General features: G+C 35.5%; 1 protein-coding gene across 1 annotated transcript in view; it reads right to left on the reverse strand.

The window, feature by feature from the left end:
• Positions 1-2,414: 2,414 nt before the first annotated feature.
• The window catches only part of TMTC2 (transmembrane O-mannosyltransferase targeting cadherins 2), a gene marked incomplete at both ends in the record, with an annotated part of 448,300 nt that continues 431,599 nt past the window's right edge, over positions 2,415-19,115 (reverse strand). The window contains one exon of the mRNA XM_080705147.1: positions 2,415-2,594. Coding sequence (XP_080561273.1) covers positions 2,415-2,594 — 180 coding nt within the window. The remainder of the gene's footprint in view (positions 2,595-19,115) is intronic.

Here is a 19,115-nt window from a genome sequence, read left to right on the forward strand (position 1 = left end):
TAATTTATACAAATAACAGTTTCTCAAAAAATAAAATTTTAATTTAGTAAACTTGTCTTGTGCTCTATATTTTTTTAGCACTGTCTGCAATAATCCACCATAAATCCCTGAGCGGAGACATTTTTTGATCATGTTATAACACCCCCCTCCCTCCCCCCAAGTTGGTCAGTTACTAAGTCCAGCCCTGTAGTGAAAAGTGTCAGGGACATTTAGTTATTAAAGATCCATGCATTTTATGACACAGGCCCAATTATTAATGCTACTTGGGATCTGAGTCACAGGAAGTGCCTCTAACTGTGCATTCAGTGGAACTATTAAGAACAAGTGTTGGAAAGGAAGAACAGGTAACAATACGAAGACATACAATGTTAAGACTAGGAAGTCATCATACGTCAATAACTATTTAAATAAATAAAAATGTTAGACACTGAATTTATCTTTATAGCCTTATATTAAATTCCTTTTTTGTTTGTTTTCGCAATTGCCAATGCAGTAGAAAATGAAGAGTATACTTCAACCCATTATTTTGGTTTGACCATGGGTTTGCTATTGTTCAATGTTAAATATCATTCTGAAAACACAGTTATTTTAGTTATAACTTAAATTTGACCCTTCAACAAAATGTTTCCAAAATAATACACATACCATAGGAGGGCCTTCTTATTAATGCCATTAAAATATCTCTCTCACTACATTTGCCCTTCTTATAAAAACACTAATGTCACAGCAACACTACTTTAAAGTGTTTATCTCACTGAATTCAGATACATAAAGAAACATAAAATATGAAGAAAACATAACATGATGTATGTATTTGTGTGTCCAGATTCCCTTTAGTGGAAATGTTGATCTTATATATCTGGAGTATAAAAGGGATGGAGAAAAAAGCTAATTTTCAGTTGCAAAGAACTGGGTTATGAGTCAAGTTTTGTTGTTGTTATTTTGCTATGCTATAATAATAAATAAATAAATATCTAGGGCATAGTATAACTAATTTTTCTATAACGACATTGACAATGGACTGGTGTTTTATGAAATTAATTTTTAGTAGCAAAGTTGACTGCGAGCCAAAAACATGTTTAATAAGTGTTCTTTCTCTACTTCATTTATAGTGTTTTACTTGTGATGTGATCATTGAAGTGGCTAATAACAGGTAATGAAATTGCATACCCAACTTGCTAGTGAAAAATAGTTTTCAAGTGAGGAGAGCATCTGGCAGAAACCTAGACATTTGCAGATTAGTGCCATTTTCTATTGCAGTTTAAAATAAGTCATTTTGGACATCTTTCAGAAAGAACAAAATAAGATAAAAATAATTCCTTAAAATTTCATCTGTACAGCTTCTTCGGTACCTATTAGAAAGTGAATAGCTTTTCTTATAACTCTTTCCAAAATACAGACTGATAAGCAACCATCACGAAACAATTCCTTTAAGTGACTTGATTTTTAAATCAACAACATTTGGGAAGCACAAAGCACTTTTCTTTTTGTCTCTGTGCTGTCCACCACTTATTGGAACTGTAACACGTACGTACATTGCTTTGTTTAACCCCTCTGCAGTCATGTACATTACCCAAGAATAGCCATTTTCAAAGGTAATATCAAAAGAAATTAATACAATGACTTCTGCTAGGCAGTTGAGGGGAAGATATGGACAACATTAAAGTAAAAAAAAAAAAAAATTCCTTCTTGTAGCACCTCTCCAGCCCTCTTCAGACACTGTTGTGAAGTGTGGCTTGCTCTCACTGTATCTTTTACAGAACATGAAAAGCAAATGATGTCCAAAGGAGTGAAGCCTGCAACATCCAGCTCATAAAACATCATGGCCACTAATGGAGAAACAGACACAGACTCGGAAAGATCCTGACACGATACTAAACAAAACAAAAGTGTTTTCTAAGTTTCAGAAATTGAGAAGCAGGCTGTCCCAAAGAGGGAAGACAGCTGTGTTAGGACAACTGGCGACAGCTCACTGCAATTCACACTCTGCTTTAATCCCTCCTTATTAACGCTTAACCATAAGAGTTAAAGGGGCTGAATGAACACTTTGACTTCCTCTCACAGTGTTTAAGGAACAATATAATTTCAAAATTAGCTTTGAAAAATAAACAAAATCGGTAACGTAGAGACCCCTCCCCCATTTAAGAATGCCAAAAGATCCTGTTTTAAGTGCTCTGGTTTACAGTCTATGGGTAACAATTACGTCCTCCAGGAGGTTTCCCCTGTTCCCCTTTTTGGTGTTAAAGGCGGTGCCAATAGTGGAAGTGGACTCTCCCAGAAGTAGCAGTGACCTTGGTGACCTCTGCCCTGGTCTTGAAATCTAAAATGAGTTCTTGCACTACTGCTGGGAAGTTTTGTCTGTCAATGGAGCCAGCTGTTTTAAATGGAGGAGGATGAAGTTCTGCCCTCCTGTGTCAGGTCTTGGAAGTCTTTAAGCCTTGTTTCTCCATGATGTTCCACAGTTTGCGGAGATTGGACTGTGTGATGACATCATCCGGCTTGAGCTGCAGAGCCCGCAGGTAGTTGGCCTCAGCCTTCTGGAGCTTGCCATTAAGGTGCAGAATGGCTCCCAGGTTCATCAGTGCAGCAGGATACTGCAATGAGAAAAAAGGACTTAAAAGGAGTTCAGTTTAGGCTTTCCTTCAAGAAGGGAAATATGAGGAATCTGTCCTGTTTTGACTGGGAACAATTTAGCAATGTATACACAAATTGATAAAGATAACTAAAAAGAAAAAAAAAGTTTTCATATACCTGACATACACTTATTGTTAATAGGACAGGCTATGAGGAAATACATTATTTTCTTTAATGAAAAAAGCATAGGTAACATAAAGGCCTACTTTAAACTAGTCAGGTTGTACTTTTTATAATAACAAAGTTTGTTTAAAGGTATACAATTTCAGATAGAAAATGTTGGTGTTTTTAAACTCAAAGTCAAGAAATTAAAATTAAGTGAAAAATCTGTATCTACTCACTCCTATTGTTTCTTAGCTATTTTTTAATGCTGTTTGCACAAAGAATTAAAGTATGAAATTTTGCTGGTGTTTTGGAGTAAAACTCCTGAAAAAAATGAATTCCAATGTATCCACTAAAGTCCTTTCCAAACCCTAATCTGAGTATTTTACTAAGACAAGGCCCTTATTTTTAAGGGTAGTTTTAAAATTTCTAGTGGTGAATGTTTACTATAAATATAGCAAAAATGTCAAAATAGATAAAGTATGATTCAAAAGAATGTCACCTTTATAAGAAAGGTTTCATATTACCTTTAAAAATAGTTTAAGCAAGTCTCAGAATTTTTATGTAATGCAAAATGATTACAATACAAAACTCTAATGTGAAGTGTTTTAAAATGCTTTTAAAATGCGTTTTAAGAGGATGAGCCATTCCTAGTTTAATACAAGGGTTAACATCTTCAAATCCCAGAAATTAGTTAACAACAAAAGTACATTCTAAAGGAAAAAAAAAAAATCTTGTTTGCTATCTATAAATAATGGCTGTTCTCTTCTTGTCCCTAAAACATTCTGGCTAACATTAGAGAGCAGCTAACATTTTGGCAGTTATGTCAATGCATATTTCAAGTATCAGATAAAACAATGTTTATGCTGTGATTATTCTCTCATTTTACAGATAAGGTCAACTGTTAATTGTCTTTAAACTCTGTGTAAAAGCCTACAATAATTCCCAATTATTTTATGATTTAGTATTTTCACAATGCAAGTATTTTTTAAGCTGAATTCATCTGACTCCACTCTTTACTGTAAAAACAATTATTGCTGAACCAAAACACTGTTTTGAAGAGGTCTGGAGTAAACTAACTGGGAAAAAATAATCAGATATGGATTTTAAGAGATCAGGGTTTGAGTTCTTGCTCCACCACTGATCTTGGCGAAGTCCCCTAATATATCTGTGTGCCGAATCTTTCATGTATGAAATACTAAAATAGCATCAAATTTTTGTATGCTTTTAGAAAGACATAGAAAAACAGTACAAATCCATGTAACAGAATGCAGGTACACAGTAGACACTCAAAAATGCCAAGGTCACTTTACCTAGTCTCGTTTTGCTTCAGATCTAGCAAATGTAGCTTTGTAATTTTTGTTTTACTCTTATTGTTTTGGTTTTGATGACTATATTTTCCGGCATACACACCAAAATACTCTTAAGTTCTCAACTAGTGAGCACTGTTCTTAATTTTTTTTTTTACATTCTTTCTTCCTTTCTATAAATAATGTTCCAAGTATAAGCTATCCCTGACCTTCAGAAACCTTTTGGTCAGGATGACTCCATACTTATCAAGGAAAATACAGATGGTCAGTTTCTACTTTTAAACACCAGTCCAAATAAACATAGCTCTAAATTACATGTGCAGTGAAAATCTCCACATTGGAAACTGAAAATAACACCACCTACTTCATCTTCCTAGCAGAACTTGGTTATCACACCACTGTTATTTTCTAGACTTCCTTGACACCTGGACACATTTCTGAATTATGCCCCCTCATGGTGCTTTGCATAGCTATCAATAAACAGCTACTAAACTGATGGTAAAGTATGTTCACAGCCTGAATTACTAGAGATGCTAAGTAGATGAAATGCTCAGACTTCCTGCTATCCTGAGTGGGAAGAGAGGAAATGGGGAGGGAGTATCCCTGTTGGAGACCATTCTTTACTAACCAGAAATAGAAGAGGCCCAGCGATGGGGCTGAGAGAAACCAGATGGCTCTGCAGGATACTTATTATTTCTTGAATCGCTTTGTTACCCACATGTCTCTACCTACAGGGTCTATACCTACAAATGCAATGCAAATGAGTAAAAACACGCAGAAGGTATGGCGTCGGATATCCTGGGTTCAATGCTAGTGCCACCACCAAGTGGGTACTTGGACGAGTTGGGTGAGGGCTTGCGAGCTCTATTTCCTTTACGAATGGGATGTCAAGAGTCCTTGTTTCTTAGGTGTAGAGATTATATGAGAATACAAATAGAATGACGTCTTTTCTCCCTTCTCCTCATCATTTCAAAATATGCATTAGATTCTCAAGAGAGTTGCCCGAACAACACTGAATCCAGAAGCCTAGGATTTCTTTTTTTAACTCTACCTTTACCAGCTCCCTGGTAATTTTAGTTTGTTTTGTTTTGTTATTTTTACAAGTATAGCTTGTAAGAATTAGATGTGAAAATATGTAGTGAAATATACCATATAAGCCCCATAAATAAACTTTACTATTATTGTAAACTGTAGCCTGAGGTTCTTCTGTCCTTGGGGTTACCTTCCTGACATCAAATAATGAATAATGTCTTAGTATTTAATACTATTCTAAGAAAACACAATTAAGAAAATAAACTAGTTCTGATAAAGTCTGAATTATAACAGTATTTTTGTAATGACTTTAATTTTGCATTATCCACACCAGCAGGTTAATCATTAAACAAAAATAATCACAAGTTGATATTATGAAGTTAATGTGGGATAACAGATCTCAAGGAAGCTCACATATACTACTCCTCTTCCTAAAGAGTAAAAATATATGTGAGCTAAAAATGTGCATATCCAAGATTATCCCATATTTTTAAGCCATTAAATATTTAGGTTCAGTTTCAATATTTTGGTTTAAATATAAATGTATTTCAATAATTTTTATTTAAAAAACCAACCAACATGCATTACATAATCTTAAAATATCATTATGGCCTCTTATTTGAGTAAATAGAAGTTGATGAAATTTACAGTTCCACTGAACTGTGACATAAGTAACCAGTATCACCACCCCAGGTAGTACTTTGAAAGGGCTGACAGTTATTTTATCAGTGCATTGTAATTATACATCATAATGAGGTTCAGAGATATAGAAGCATATGTACACACAACACTTTATGCGTTTCTCTCTGGCTCCCACCCCTACTCATACCCTCACCCCATATACAAAGTAATAAAACTGGTGCTGATAACTTCATATATGAACACATCATTTCAACTCTTTCCTTCATCAAGTCTCCCATTTTCCCTTCCCACATCCCTCTTCAAATTTTCCACTATTCTACAAGTATCTCTTCCTAATTCCTTTTGTTTCTCAATTTTTCTCTAGCTTTCACATATGAGTGCAAACATTTGGTCCTTCACTATTGGGGACTGGCTAATCTCGCTTAGCATAATATTCTCTAGTTTCCATCCATTTTTCCTGAAAATGGCATAATTTTTGTTTTTCTTTATGGCCAAGTAAAATTCCACTGTGTGCCTATACCATAGTTTCATAATCCAATCATCTGTTGATGGGTGCCAAGACTGGTTCCATAGTTTGACTGTTGTGAATTGTGCTGCTGTAAACATGGATTTGCGTGTATCCCTATAATATTTTGACTTCAGTTTCTTTGAGAAGATTGTGAAGAGTGGTATAGCTGGACCATATGGTGGTTCTGTTCTCACTCTTTTGAGAAACATCCACACTTATTTCCATAGCAGCTGTACTAGTTTGCAGTTTCACTGGCAGTATATGAGGGTTCCTGTTTTCCTGCATCCTTGCCAGCATTTATTATTGCTTGTAATTTTAATGACTATCATTTTAACTAGATTTATTTTTCTGTGTGTGTATATGGTGCTGGGGACTGAACCAGAGACATTCTACCTCCAAACTACACCCTCAGCCCTATTTTATTTTATTTATTTGGATCAAGGTCCCCCTAATTTGATAGAAGCTTCACTAAATTACTGAGGTTAGCTTTGAACCAATGATCCTCTTGTCTCAGGGTCCCAAGTACTGGGATTACAGGCATGTAGCACCATACTCAGCTAGGACTTATTTTTGACATAAATAATCTCAATTGTTTGTTAAAAACCTATGAAAGACACTGGATGTTTTATCTCTTCAAAGACAGGTACTTTGTTTTTAAGCCTGTCTCATCTCCCCTGCCCAGAGGTGACAAGGGTGAGTGATGGCTACTCACTGGACTGAATGCCTTCAAGTCTCCTAGTCTTGCCTTGCAAACAGGAGCAGTGTTGGCATTGCTTGGGCCCTTCACAGAAATGCAGAACTTAAGGCCCCACCTACTAAATCAGAATGTGAATTGTGATAAGATCCCCAGGTGTTTTGTATGCTCATTAAAATTTGAGAAGCACTGCTGTAGAGGTCATGGCTAGATCAAAGATGGTATCATTTTACAGCTCTTGTGATGAAATTTCCTATATAAGGTTATAGCATAGAGAACAAAGTATGCCAGATCAAATATCTATCCCCTTGTAAAGTAGAATTTTTCTCTCAGTTATGCAATTACTTAAGGCAGTAAATGTTCAAGTAAAATTTTATTAACAGAAGCTGTAAATGATTAAATGTTATTAGACAGAAAAAGAGGGGTTATGGAAATAAGAGCCTGCTAAAGGTTTCTAAACAGTTAAAGGCTACCTAATGTCAGAGATGAATGGAAAGATTTCAGGTGGGGGGGGGGGCTATATGATGATCACACACTAGCATTATTGCTCCCTGCCACCTCTAACTCATAGGCCAGGGAAGAGAAACTCATCCATAACTGATGATGATGTCTGCCTGCTCACATACTATCTTTTACTGAAGACAGCAGACAAAACTTTCAGCTTGTTATCCAAGGCAGGCAACTCTTACAGCCCAGGGATATGGGGCTCCTGACTCTCTACAACAAATGACACCACCTCCCACTTCACAGACTAGGAAGGGGGACCAGACCTTGCTTGTTTCCTTGAGAGGACAGATGCTTTGCATCAACTGGGATGACTGGCAGCCATACCGAGGCAGCCAATGACGTCTTTCTCAAGTCTCTAGGGAATTCTGCCTGAATGGTTATTTTACTTTGGTTTTTGGCTTATTTCTCCAATGGTAGGGGAAATACACAAAATTAAAACAATGGCTTTCTATTGGGGTAAGGTAGAGCAAAGGCAAGACTGTGCAGGTTTGATTTCAGTCCAAGGCCCCCAAGGTCTTGAACCTAGCTGGGCTTACTAAGTGTGTAGTGCACCAAACTCACAGGATTGGAACACAGCATCATTGTTCTGGCCTTAATTTCTTGCAAGAAGCCTGGGGATCTGGGGATGGGAATTTAGGTTTCTACTGAAAATGGCACTAAAATGTAGAACTATGAAAAGATGATTCAAGAGGGTCCCAGAAAAAAGGAAAAGGCAGCTTGGTTGAAATATTCTAATTAGGTTGGACTTGAAAATCCATACGGTATTTGAGATCTCTGCATCCCAGGAGTCACTGTAGTTACTTCCTTTTTCTGAAGGATAATCAGCAGGCAAGAGAAGCCATGGAAAAGATGAAAACAGAAATACTGACCAATTCTAACCTTAAGTACATTTGTTTCTGGTTTATTTTATACATTTATCTTCAAAGAACCTCAAGTTGGTGAAATTATCTACAGAGCTGTATTTTTACTGTTTTATGAAATGAATAACGATGAAAAAGTGACTGACATAAGCCTGACCCAGTCATTACTCATTTAATATAATATATATTTTGGGGATGCTTCAAAATAACCACCTTCAATTTTCCTTCTGAATATAATTTTCAAACAGATGGATGTGCAGTCTCTAAAGTTTTAATGGATTCTCACACTTTTTAAAAATAGTTACCCAATAACTTAATGATGGCTACACACTGCCATTCAGCTGCATTCTGTTGAAATTGCTTACCCGATTGAGTTTACTGAAGCAGTGAATGCACTATGATGCCTCAAAATTAATAGTATGAACATTTGAAGAATCATAGTAATGGAAAAGAGCACTTATGCATAAATTCAATTGATCTCTTTATATTTATTTTTGACATAGATATGACAATTATTTAATAAGTAATTATGAAAATTATCAAGTTAACCAGTTAGGCTCAGAGAAAAAGCATAAGATGGACTAAGACAATAATAGAGACCCAGTCTCCTTGGTCCTAATACCACTCTTCCTTTTTTTTCATGGTCTAATGCCAGTAAAATTCAGAATAAATTATCCTTGACCTTTTGCCTTCCCCTCCCACACTAATACATACTTACATCCAATTGTTAAGTCTTGGTGTCTTTACTTAAATATCTCTCTTAAATATTTCTTCTAATTATATCTTGCCCCTTTCTTCTATCTTGCCTTAAGCCCTGATCATATTTTCTTTGATTATTTAAGTAGAATTATTTGGATAGAAAAAAAAAAGAAGAGGTAGCTGAACAGAACAGCGATTGATAGAACAAACCAACAGAAACAGCAAGTACAGCCAGATGCAGGGTTTTTTTCTTATTATATTTTAGGCATCCACAAATTTCAGAGACTTTTTGTATGTGTGCGTGTGGTACTTGGGGTGGAACCCCGAGGCTTTCTACCTCGGGGCTATACTCCCAGCCCTACTTTATATTTTATTTGCAAGAGGGTCTCACTAAGCTGCTGAGAGCCTCACTAAATAGCTGAGTCTGGCTTCGAACCTGCATGATTCTCCTGTCTCAGCCTCCCAAGCACAGGGATTACAAGCATGCACCACCACGCCCAGCTAACTTCAGAGATTTTAACAAACCCTGTCTACTTGCCTGATAAATGAAACCAAATACAACCAAAGCCCTGAATCTCTCTCCCTATTTTATTCTTGACCACCTCCCAAAGAAAACAACCATCCTGAAATTGGTATTTATCTTTCCAGTGCCTGTCTTATGCTTCTATTTTTTGTGTACACATACTAAATGCAAATGTAATTTTGTAAGTTTTAATTTTGTAGATTTGTCATCATTTATCATGGAACACCATTCTTCCAGGCACGCATCTGAAACCTGACTTTTTTTTTTTGCTTGCTCATCGTTTTGCTTTTTCAGAATTATTCATCTTGATAAATGTAAGTTTCATTCCTTTGCACGAATTCCAGTGGATGACTGTCTTCTCTTAATGATGGAATACAGACTCTTCCAAAGACAGCTGCCATCAATATTCTTATGCATATTTCTATACACAGTCGCAGGAGTGTTTTAGGAGTGTGTTTGCTGTATTACAGTGGATCCTTGACTTGCTAGATCTTAAGAAATAGCTCTTCAAAGTATATAAATGAATTAAAACCAACATATAACAGGAGTCCCTTTCTTCCATATCCAATAACACTTTGTATTATTGCTCTTATTTTTGATGAATAGAAAGTTGTAAAATAGTATCTTATTCTGTGATTATTTTCCATGATTATTAAAAATATTAATATAATTTTATAGGTTTATAAGCTTTTAATAATATCTCTTTCATGACCATTGTTTTTAACATTTGGACAGAATAAATTTTGTAAGAGTTTTCAACCTCATAGTGGTATATAAAATCCAAGAACATAGAGCCCCCACTTTAATATAGGGTCTAAACAGGCTTACCTATTGGTGTTTCCTGTTTCTAAAATTAAAATCTGTGAACCAAAGGGAAAGTCCTTGAAAAACACTCACCTTTAGTGATGATAAAGAGTAATGACAGACATATGGGCAGTCACAGGGAGGGCTTCAGAGAAAGGCAGCAGAATTTACATGTAGGTCTCCCAGTGACTGTGTAAAACCCTACCACTCAATGGGAGGACAGCAGTAGCCCCTAGCTAGCCAAGATAAAAAAAAAAAAAAAAAAAATCTTCCCTTTAAGTCCTCTCTATCCAGATACTTTACTTTCTGGCTTTGCTTTTAGTTCATATTTAACTTTTTTTTTTTTTTTTTTTACCATTCTCCATTTCTCCCTGCATCATGTAATTTCAGCATCTCATCCCATTCTTAAACTCTACCAGCACCATTTTCAGTGTCTTTCTAACATCAGCCTGCCTCCCACTTAAGCATTTGTTTCTCTAATACCCAAATGGTACCTCAGAGATTTCAACCCATGCCTTTGAGAAAGGATCTTGAATCTTAAGCTCAGTTCCAAAAAGTGCTTAACAATCTGACATCCAAAATAACTCCTCAGTGTACATTCTGCCTAAGCCAGGTGGAACTTCAACTACTACCATGTGCTCTTTGAAGTATTCATCCCCTACTGGAGCCTGCATCTCTGACAAAGTCCTTCTTTCATTCTTTAACAAACTTCTGCTCATTAAAAAGAAAAAGGAGTTTAACAATCTCCATTCATAACTTACTTCTCTATGATCCCTTAGTACTGTCTACATACATTAATTGCAACATTTACTACAATGAATTATAGCTACTTGTTATAAGTGTCTGTCTTCTTTGCTGGAGGGTAAAAAATTCATTGAATTTATTTTAATTGTCTTTATATTGCTAGAGCCAAGCACTAGCATATGAAAGAAACTCTCAATGAATCCTTGCTGAAAGGAAACAATTTTGTATGGTTCAGCAGAAAGAACTGAACTATGAGTGCTAAAGTCTGTATCAGTCTCCATGTAATTTAACAAACAGTTACTGAGCACCTACTATATTTCAAAGTCTCTGCCAGATACTAGATAAGTAATGAACAGGAAAGATATATTTTAGCATGTATGCAGCTTTGGCTAATTTTTAATGCACCCCAACTTTTAACATGGTTCATGTACATTCATTATCTCAACTATGCCCCTTAAACATAAGAGGTAGGTAAAAAAAAAAAAAACTGTTATTCATGCATTGGTGTAAACACTGTAGAGAAGAACACACATTAAGAATTTGCTGCCCTCAAGGAGTTGGTATTCCAGTGCATGAAGACAAATTCATCTACTACAAATGATAATAGGTGTACACAAGGAAGATACTAAGATCAAGCTATGGGGGGGGGGAGGAAATTAATTTATTGTGGATATATGAGACAAGATTTAGTTGCTCCATGTCTTTTATACTTGTAAAATGATCATGGTACATGAACTTTTGAGATAGATGGGTGGTATCAAAATAATTTTTTTACTTCTTAAATGCATATTTATCAGACTGATGAGAGCAGTACCAAGTATGAAGAGTAGCCCTAATACACAGGAGTCTGAGCTTCAATTAGTTTGAAGATTAAGCAGTTAATGATATCTATGATGTTAACACTTTAGAACCAGAACAAATTGGGGAAAATACCTATTAAAATGCAATATTAATGTAACAAACCAAAAAATCATCACAAAATTGTCTGATTTAAAAAAAAATCACCAACAATGCAATAGTCTCATTTAGAGATGATAGTTCTTTTTTGTGTGGTACAGGGGATTGAACTCAGGGGCACTCTACCTCTGAGCTACATCCCCAGCCCTATTTTTTATTCTTTGTTTTGAAACAGGTGATACACGCTTGAGATGATAGTTCTCTGTAGTCATATTTTGATTACAGTCATATTTTGAAGTGAAGCATCTTTGAGAAAAGATTTACCAAATTATAGATAAAGCAAAGGAAAAACAACGCAGAAAATTTAGCCATGGAATGGCAAATTCTGACAGATAATAGAAATGATTCATTTTGATTCTTAGTTCCAATACAATATTTGTGCTTTTGAAATAGCTTTGAATAAATAAAACAGAGGTGACAAGTAAGACACAAGGCTGTGTTAAGGGAGTAGTTTCAATTTGTCAGTGACACAATTTATCCAGTGTGCTCAATCCTTCCCTCCTACATCTGCCCCATCCCAGAGGCTGTTATGAGAATGTTCACTTAACTTTTATGATGGGTGTGATGGCCACAACGTGGAATACTATTCATTTCTATAGCAATCAAAATGCCAGGAGTTGTGGTTTGGGGTATAGCAAACAGTGATTGTAACAATAATTTCAAAAGTGGTGGTTATTTCTAACAGACTTTTTTTTTTTTTTTGGTTGTACTGGGTGGGGGGGGGCTAGGGGCTTTCTAGCTCCAGGCTATACTCCCAGACCTTTTATATTTTTTATTTGGAAACAGGGTCTCACTAAGTTGCTGAGAGCCTCACTAAGTAGCTGAGGCTGGCTTCGAACCTGTGCAATCCTCCTGTCTCAGCCTCCCAAGTGCTGGGATTACAGCTTGCGCCACCACGCCCGGCTCTAACAGACTTTAAAGTGTACCTACTAAATTAAAAATATAATTTCAGAAATTACATTTCACTGAAGATGATCCTATTTTAAAATAGGTTTCCTGGTGTCCTTAATTTTACAAGCACATCTTTCACAGGATCCAAATGAAAAACCTAGATCCCAGGCTACCTCAGATGCACTCATAACTTTTACGAAATGCAGTCAGTATACTGCTTATTATAATTTTCAGAAAGCATAAAGCTTATCATTTGAGGCAGAGCTATTAAATAAAGTTTCTACATAAGTGAAAACTACCTGGTAAATTAAAGTACATAAAAATTAGGAAAAAGATGAAAATGCACAGAATGTAAGAAACTTAAGAAAAAAACACACACAACAGGCAAATATCATCCATACATCCAAAACCCTCACCTGTCTGCCTTTACTAATCTAGATGGCTCCTACAAAATTCCATAGAACCTTCTTTTGCTTTTCTTTGAATCAAATCCCTTGTCTATTTGTATTCTAAATATGATTTGAGTGACAAAATTCACCCTATACTTTATTCATTTCTTTTTAGCATAAAAAAGGAAGAACATAACACATACTTCCTCAATCAGTCATATTACCTAGTAGGATATCCAGCTGTACAGGCCATGATGTATGTGAGGCATGAGTTTGAATATGTGTAATAAAATGACTTCTCATTCCAAGGAAGGAGTTGAAAAAAGTAACTGGAATAAACATATTGTCATTAAATCATATTCAGACATATGTTAGACTTTTATGGTATTTAAAAACTAATTTGTCATGGATGAAAGAAGCAGAAACTCATTGTTCCTATGTAAATTGAGCATCTCTGCATATGCAGATATATGGATACATATATACACACATATACACATACATCAGGAGGTATAGATATACTATATTAACATAACAAAAGGTATGCTGGACTAAAGACTCAATAGATGGCACAACAATCAAATTCAAAATTTTCTGAATGTGTGTGCATCACTTCTCTAATTGACTTCTTTGTTTGCCATAAACAGATTTTACTTGATGAAGTCAACTGAGAAGCACTGGTTTATATAATATGGAAATGACATATTTGTTCCTGGATCTACCTAAGTGAAACTAGAAAATAATCAGGATGGAGAATTCAAGATAGTATACTAAAATAAGGTATAGGCTAGGGACATACATTCTAAAGAGGGTTTCTCTTTTGGTATAGCAGCTATAACAGAGTACCATATATGGGGTAGCCTAAATGATCAACATTGACTTCTCCTAGTTCTTGGAGTGAGGAAATCTGAGCTGGGGGTCCTATTATGATCAGCTTCTCATGGTCTTTCTTGATGTTTAGAGAGAGTTTCCTCCTTTACAAGACTTTTGTCTCACTTTCATATCCTGACCTAACCCTAATTATCTCCTAAAGGCCTGACCTCTATCCCCATCATGTCAGGGTGAGGGCCACAACATGAATGTTCTAGTAGAACACAAACATTTAGGTCATAGCAGGCAGGCAGGTTTTTTGATTTTGTTTTTGTTTTTTGTCATAGAGCAGTGATGGACTTCAGTGTGAGCAAGCAGGATTAACGCAGGGTGACAGTTTCACTCAGAGCAATCACACTTCAATATGACATCAAAAGGCAGCCACTACTCACTCACAGACAAAATATGAAGAAATGTGCTTCACTGAGCAAATTTGCCATGGTCTCCACGCTCACAGCAAGTGGAAAGTATTCTGAGTGCTCTGAGTAAGGATGGCCAAATGAAAAGTAATGGGCAGGAGCAAAGCAATTCCTCCAGAAACTATAAGTCTTTTCAGAGGCTAAAAGTAAAATGTAAACACACTGTCTGATGCATGGTCTTCTATTTGCACGTTTTGATAGATGCTTGGGAAAATAATGATGTAAGGTCTTCACACATCATTTCAGGAAATATCCCATCAGGATATACCAGGCTAGGTAAAGCTGCATTCCAATCCACTATACTTGCCAAGGTGCCACACCTGGCTAAACTTGTAAAAGCAAATGAATGTGGCTCATGTGCCTACACTCAAGGCAAATCAAGGGAGGTTTAATGGCAGAACTTTTGCCTCTTACATAGTTAAAGTTCACATATTACCCTTGAGGTTTGTTTCTTGTACATTTTGCCTTTACTTCTGGAAAGTTTGTATCTGAAATGACCACATTCAGACTCCATCAAGTATCTCCTAAATTAAAGGTGTGTACATGCAACACTTTTTTATATCTGTAAAAATGTCTTAAAGACTGAGTCTACCATATTTTTCTGAGTAATAGCCTCCAGTTCTTATATAACAGAGGATTTGCATTGTTACCTACCAATGTCTCATCTCATCCCTATTTTTGAAAACTTTATACTCTTATATTTGTGGCTCTCTTCCATAGTCTGGACTGTTACTATAAAAAGGAAACAAGCAAGCAAACAACTATTAATCAATAAGGTAATTACATATGCTCAGAGTCCACGAAACTGTTAGCCTCAAATATATTTATTGGATATTTATTTGCCCATACCTAAAAAAAAACACAAAATGAGATTGGAAAATAAATCGGTAGAACAAAGTAAATCATTTTAGACTCAATGAATAATTCTCATATGCCAACTCTTATTTCTTTTAGACTCATCTCCAATACTGAGTTAGAAAATAATAATGATTATGTGGTATATGCCAAATGTGTTTATGAAATCAAAAGGTAATATATTTTTACCCACTCAAAGAGCATAATTTTATACTGACAATATAACAGCCTTGAAATAATGATCTGATGTTTGAGTATGCTAAAACTTGGCCACATATCACCTCTAATTATAATTCATGTCTGAACAAGTAAAACAAAAACACTTCTCTAGAATTACAAAAAGATACATCTTTACAATTCTTTTTATATAAGAAATTGGAGAGCTGCTAATTTTCTGTTATTACATATTAGTTATTCTTAAAACAAAGTACCTTATGAATACTTCACTATCTAATTAAATTGTAGGCCATTTGTCTCATAAATGTTTAATGCCCATTGCATATAATAATTAAATCTAATTTCAATATCTTGAAATGGCTCAGAGAAATTAAGCTATGCTCTAATGCCTATAATTTGACACTTTAATTTAGACCAAGAACTAAGTTTAAGAACTTCACTAGCTCTTTGCTTCATCCAAGAGAAGTAAGAATTAAATGGTAATTATAAAGGTAGTATTGGTAGAAAATTAAGATTGGATGCATACTCTGTTACAGCAGCATCCCCCAGCACTGGAGCAAAGATGCAAGCTGCTAGTCTGTACATCATTTCAACTCTGAAACCTGTCCATAGGAATACAGTAACCAAGGCCATTCCAAGACAGGCGAGTGATTCTTTAAGGCATCTCTTATGGTATAATTAGGATTTAGGGAGAATAAATGACCATTTATAACAATGAACTAGGATAAAAAATTAATATGAAAGTCACTAGAGATCTTTTAAAAAGCTATAATTCGAATGGCATCTCTCCTGCAGTTCTCTGATTATAATCATTTAAATTATATGAGTCCATTTCATCTGTTATAGCCCACTTACTTTTTTCTTTTAACTGCAATTGGTTCACTTGTCTATTCAATTAACATCTAAGTACTGAGCATCTTCTATAGTGCTAGAGATCCAGCAGTACACAAAACATCCAAAATCTTAGATCCATGGAGTTTATGTTCTAGTTGTAACACATAGATAATAAACACTAAAAAATTCATAAGAAATAGAATTTTATATTGGGATACATACTAAGTTAAACAAATTAAATCAAAGACAGCGTTTAAAGAAAATACAGTAGAAAATTCATCAAACTAGTTTGTGGATCATATCTGGGCCAAAAAAGAGAAAATTCAAAATAAGAATACATTGTTTAATGTGAGAATAACATGGACCAATGGGATAAAACCAGTCAGGAAGCCATCAAAGGGAACACAATTATGTTATTTGCAGAAAATAGATGAAATTCAAGAATATTAATCTAAGTGAGATTAGCTTGTCACAAAAGTAAAGGGCCATATGTGTTCATTCCTCTAGGGAGGAACCAGGAAAGAAAGAGAATTTCAAATAAATGAGGGAGAGATAGTAGTAGAATAGTGAGAGGGGATTTTGGGAAGAAGGTAGAGAGGAGAAATGGGAGATCTGACGGTGGGGAGCAATTCATATAATCCTTTGTTCACATATGAAGTTATCTATATCAATGTAAATATCTTTGGGGAAGAGGAGAAAGTAGTGAGGGTCCTAGAGGGAAATATATAATAACAAATGTTGCATACATTTATGTTCCTGTCACTCTGAAACTCACTATGATACATAATTACAATGCACCAAAAATAAATAATAACAATTTGGTATTTCATTTCTGTATTCATAATAAAAGAAGAAATGCAGGGAAATAGATTGAACTGGAGTATGTTATGCTAAGTGAGATTAGTCAGTCAGTAAAAATTAGATGCTCACCCTATACAAGGAAGCTAGAGAGAAAGAGGGTCAAAGGAAGAACTCTAGACAGAGAAGGAGAAACCACAGATGAACAAATAAGGTGACCTAATTGAGGGGTATTGGAGGGGGGCAGAGAGAAATTCCTTAATATACATGATGAACATTCATAAACATATCAAAGTCAATCCATAAGCCAAACATAAGAAGGAGGGAGGGGGAAGGAATGGGGTAGGAATTGGATAAGGGCTAATTGAGTGATGTGTGCATGTATGTCTCTAACCATCTTGTATCCCACTAAGATGTATGACTACAATGCACCAATAAAAAATTAAAAAATAAGTTTAACATCACGGACAAAAAAAAGAAGAGAAACCAACATTAGAAGCATTAGAAGACGGCTGAGTGGGGTAGCCCAGATACCAGGGAAAAAAGTGTTTCCAAGAGGGACATGTTATCATCTGGTGTCAAATGCTGCTACAGCATGTGTAAATGAGAACTGAGAACAAAAGGTGTTAGTAAAGCTAAGTGTTGTTCTAGTAACTTGTACCAAGAGCACCTTTGGCGATACGATTGGGGCAATTGCATGTTTGGAGGTTTAAATGAAGACGGCAAGTTTTTCTACAAAGGAAGGGGAGAAGTGAGTTCTAAAAGCATAAAGAAGTTTAAGAGGCCTAGATTTCGCACTTTGGGAAGAAATACCATCATGTTTAGTTGATCCAGAGATACAGAAAAGCAGAGACAGTGACCGAGACAGAGGAAAGGATGAGTTAATGCCAGAGTGAGATCCTTTACCAGTCACAAGGGCAGAGGAATCTAGTGATTAAATAGTTTGATTTTAATCAGAAGCATGGATAATTTGTCCATAATGACAGAGCACCGAGTAGTATTTTTAAAGACACAGATGCTAACAGGTGGCTAGATGTAGCGATGGAAGCCTGTGGAAGTTTTACCTGATTTTTTCTAAATTTCCTATAGTAGATAAAGCAACCACCTAAGTCTGACCTTAATAAGGAGGAAAAATATTTAGAAATATTTACTTGAGAACATAAGGTATCAATAGGTTTCTAGAAAAACATTGAGGAAAAAATAGACTAGAAAACTACAATATGATTTCTACCCAGATTGAAGGACTTGCCTGACTTTAAAGTGAGTGAGTTATGTCTTTCTTTAGCCAAATTTAGCTTCAAGATGGAACAGACAGAAGATTCAACTAAGCCTTGATTTGGACAAACATATATATGATGATACAGGAAGAAGCAAAACAGTGGAGATTATAGTTGGGGGCAGTGGTGATAATGATCGGACCTTGGAATTTAATCAAAGTAGGCAGAAATGTGAGAAATAATGTGGTGAAGACCACTGAAATGCCAGAGATTTCCAAGGATTGTAGGTTCTCGGTGAGGTGAAGTCATTTGGGAAGTTGATATCAAAGGTGGAAAGGTGGTTATAGAACATGAAGTGTTATAGAAGAAAGAACAGCAATCAGTGAAAAGACTTTCTCAGAAAACCAAAAGCACAACAACATTTCAAGAGTTGTGGAGTGATGGATGATGTAGGCAAAAGAAGGACAGGGTATCACATGGGCATTAGATTCTGGGGAATGAGAGATGAAGACAGAGAATGTGAGTGAAATCGGTCCTTATCACCATAAGGAAGAAAATGACACAACTTTATTTAACAATGGTAGCAAAAATGGGTTTAAGATTACTTTTTTTTAGTAAAGTTAACACTTTAAACATAATCTCTACATGT

The sequence above is a fragment of the Muscardinus avellanarius genome, assembly GCF_963383645.1.
Source record: "Muscardinus avellanarius genome assembly, chromosome: 11".
Lineage (NCBI taxonomy): Eukaryota > Metazoa > Chordata > Mammalia > Rodentia > Gliridae > Muscardinus > Muscardinus avellanarius.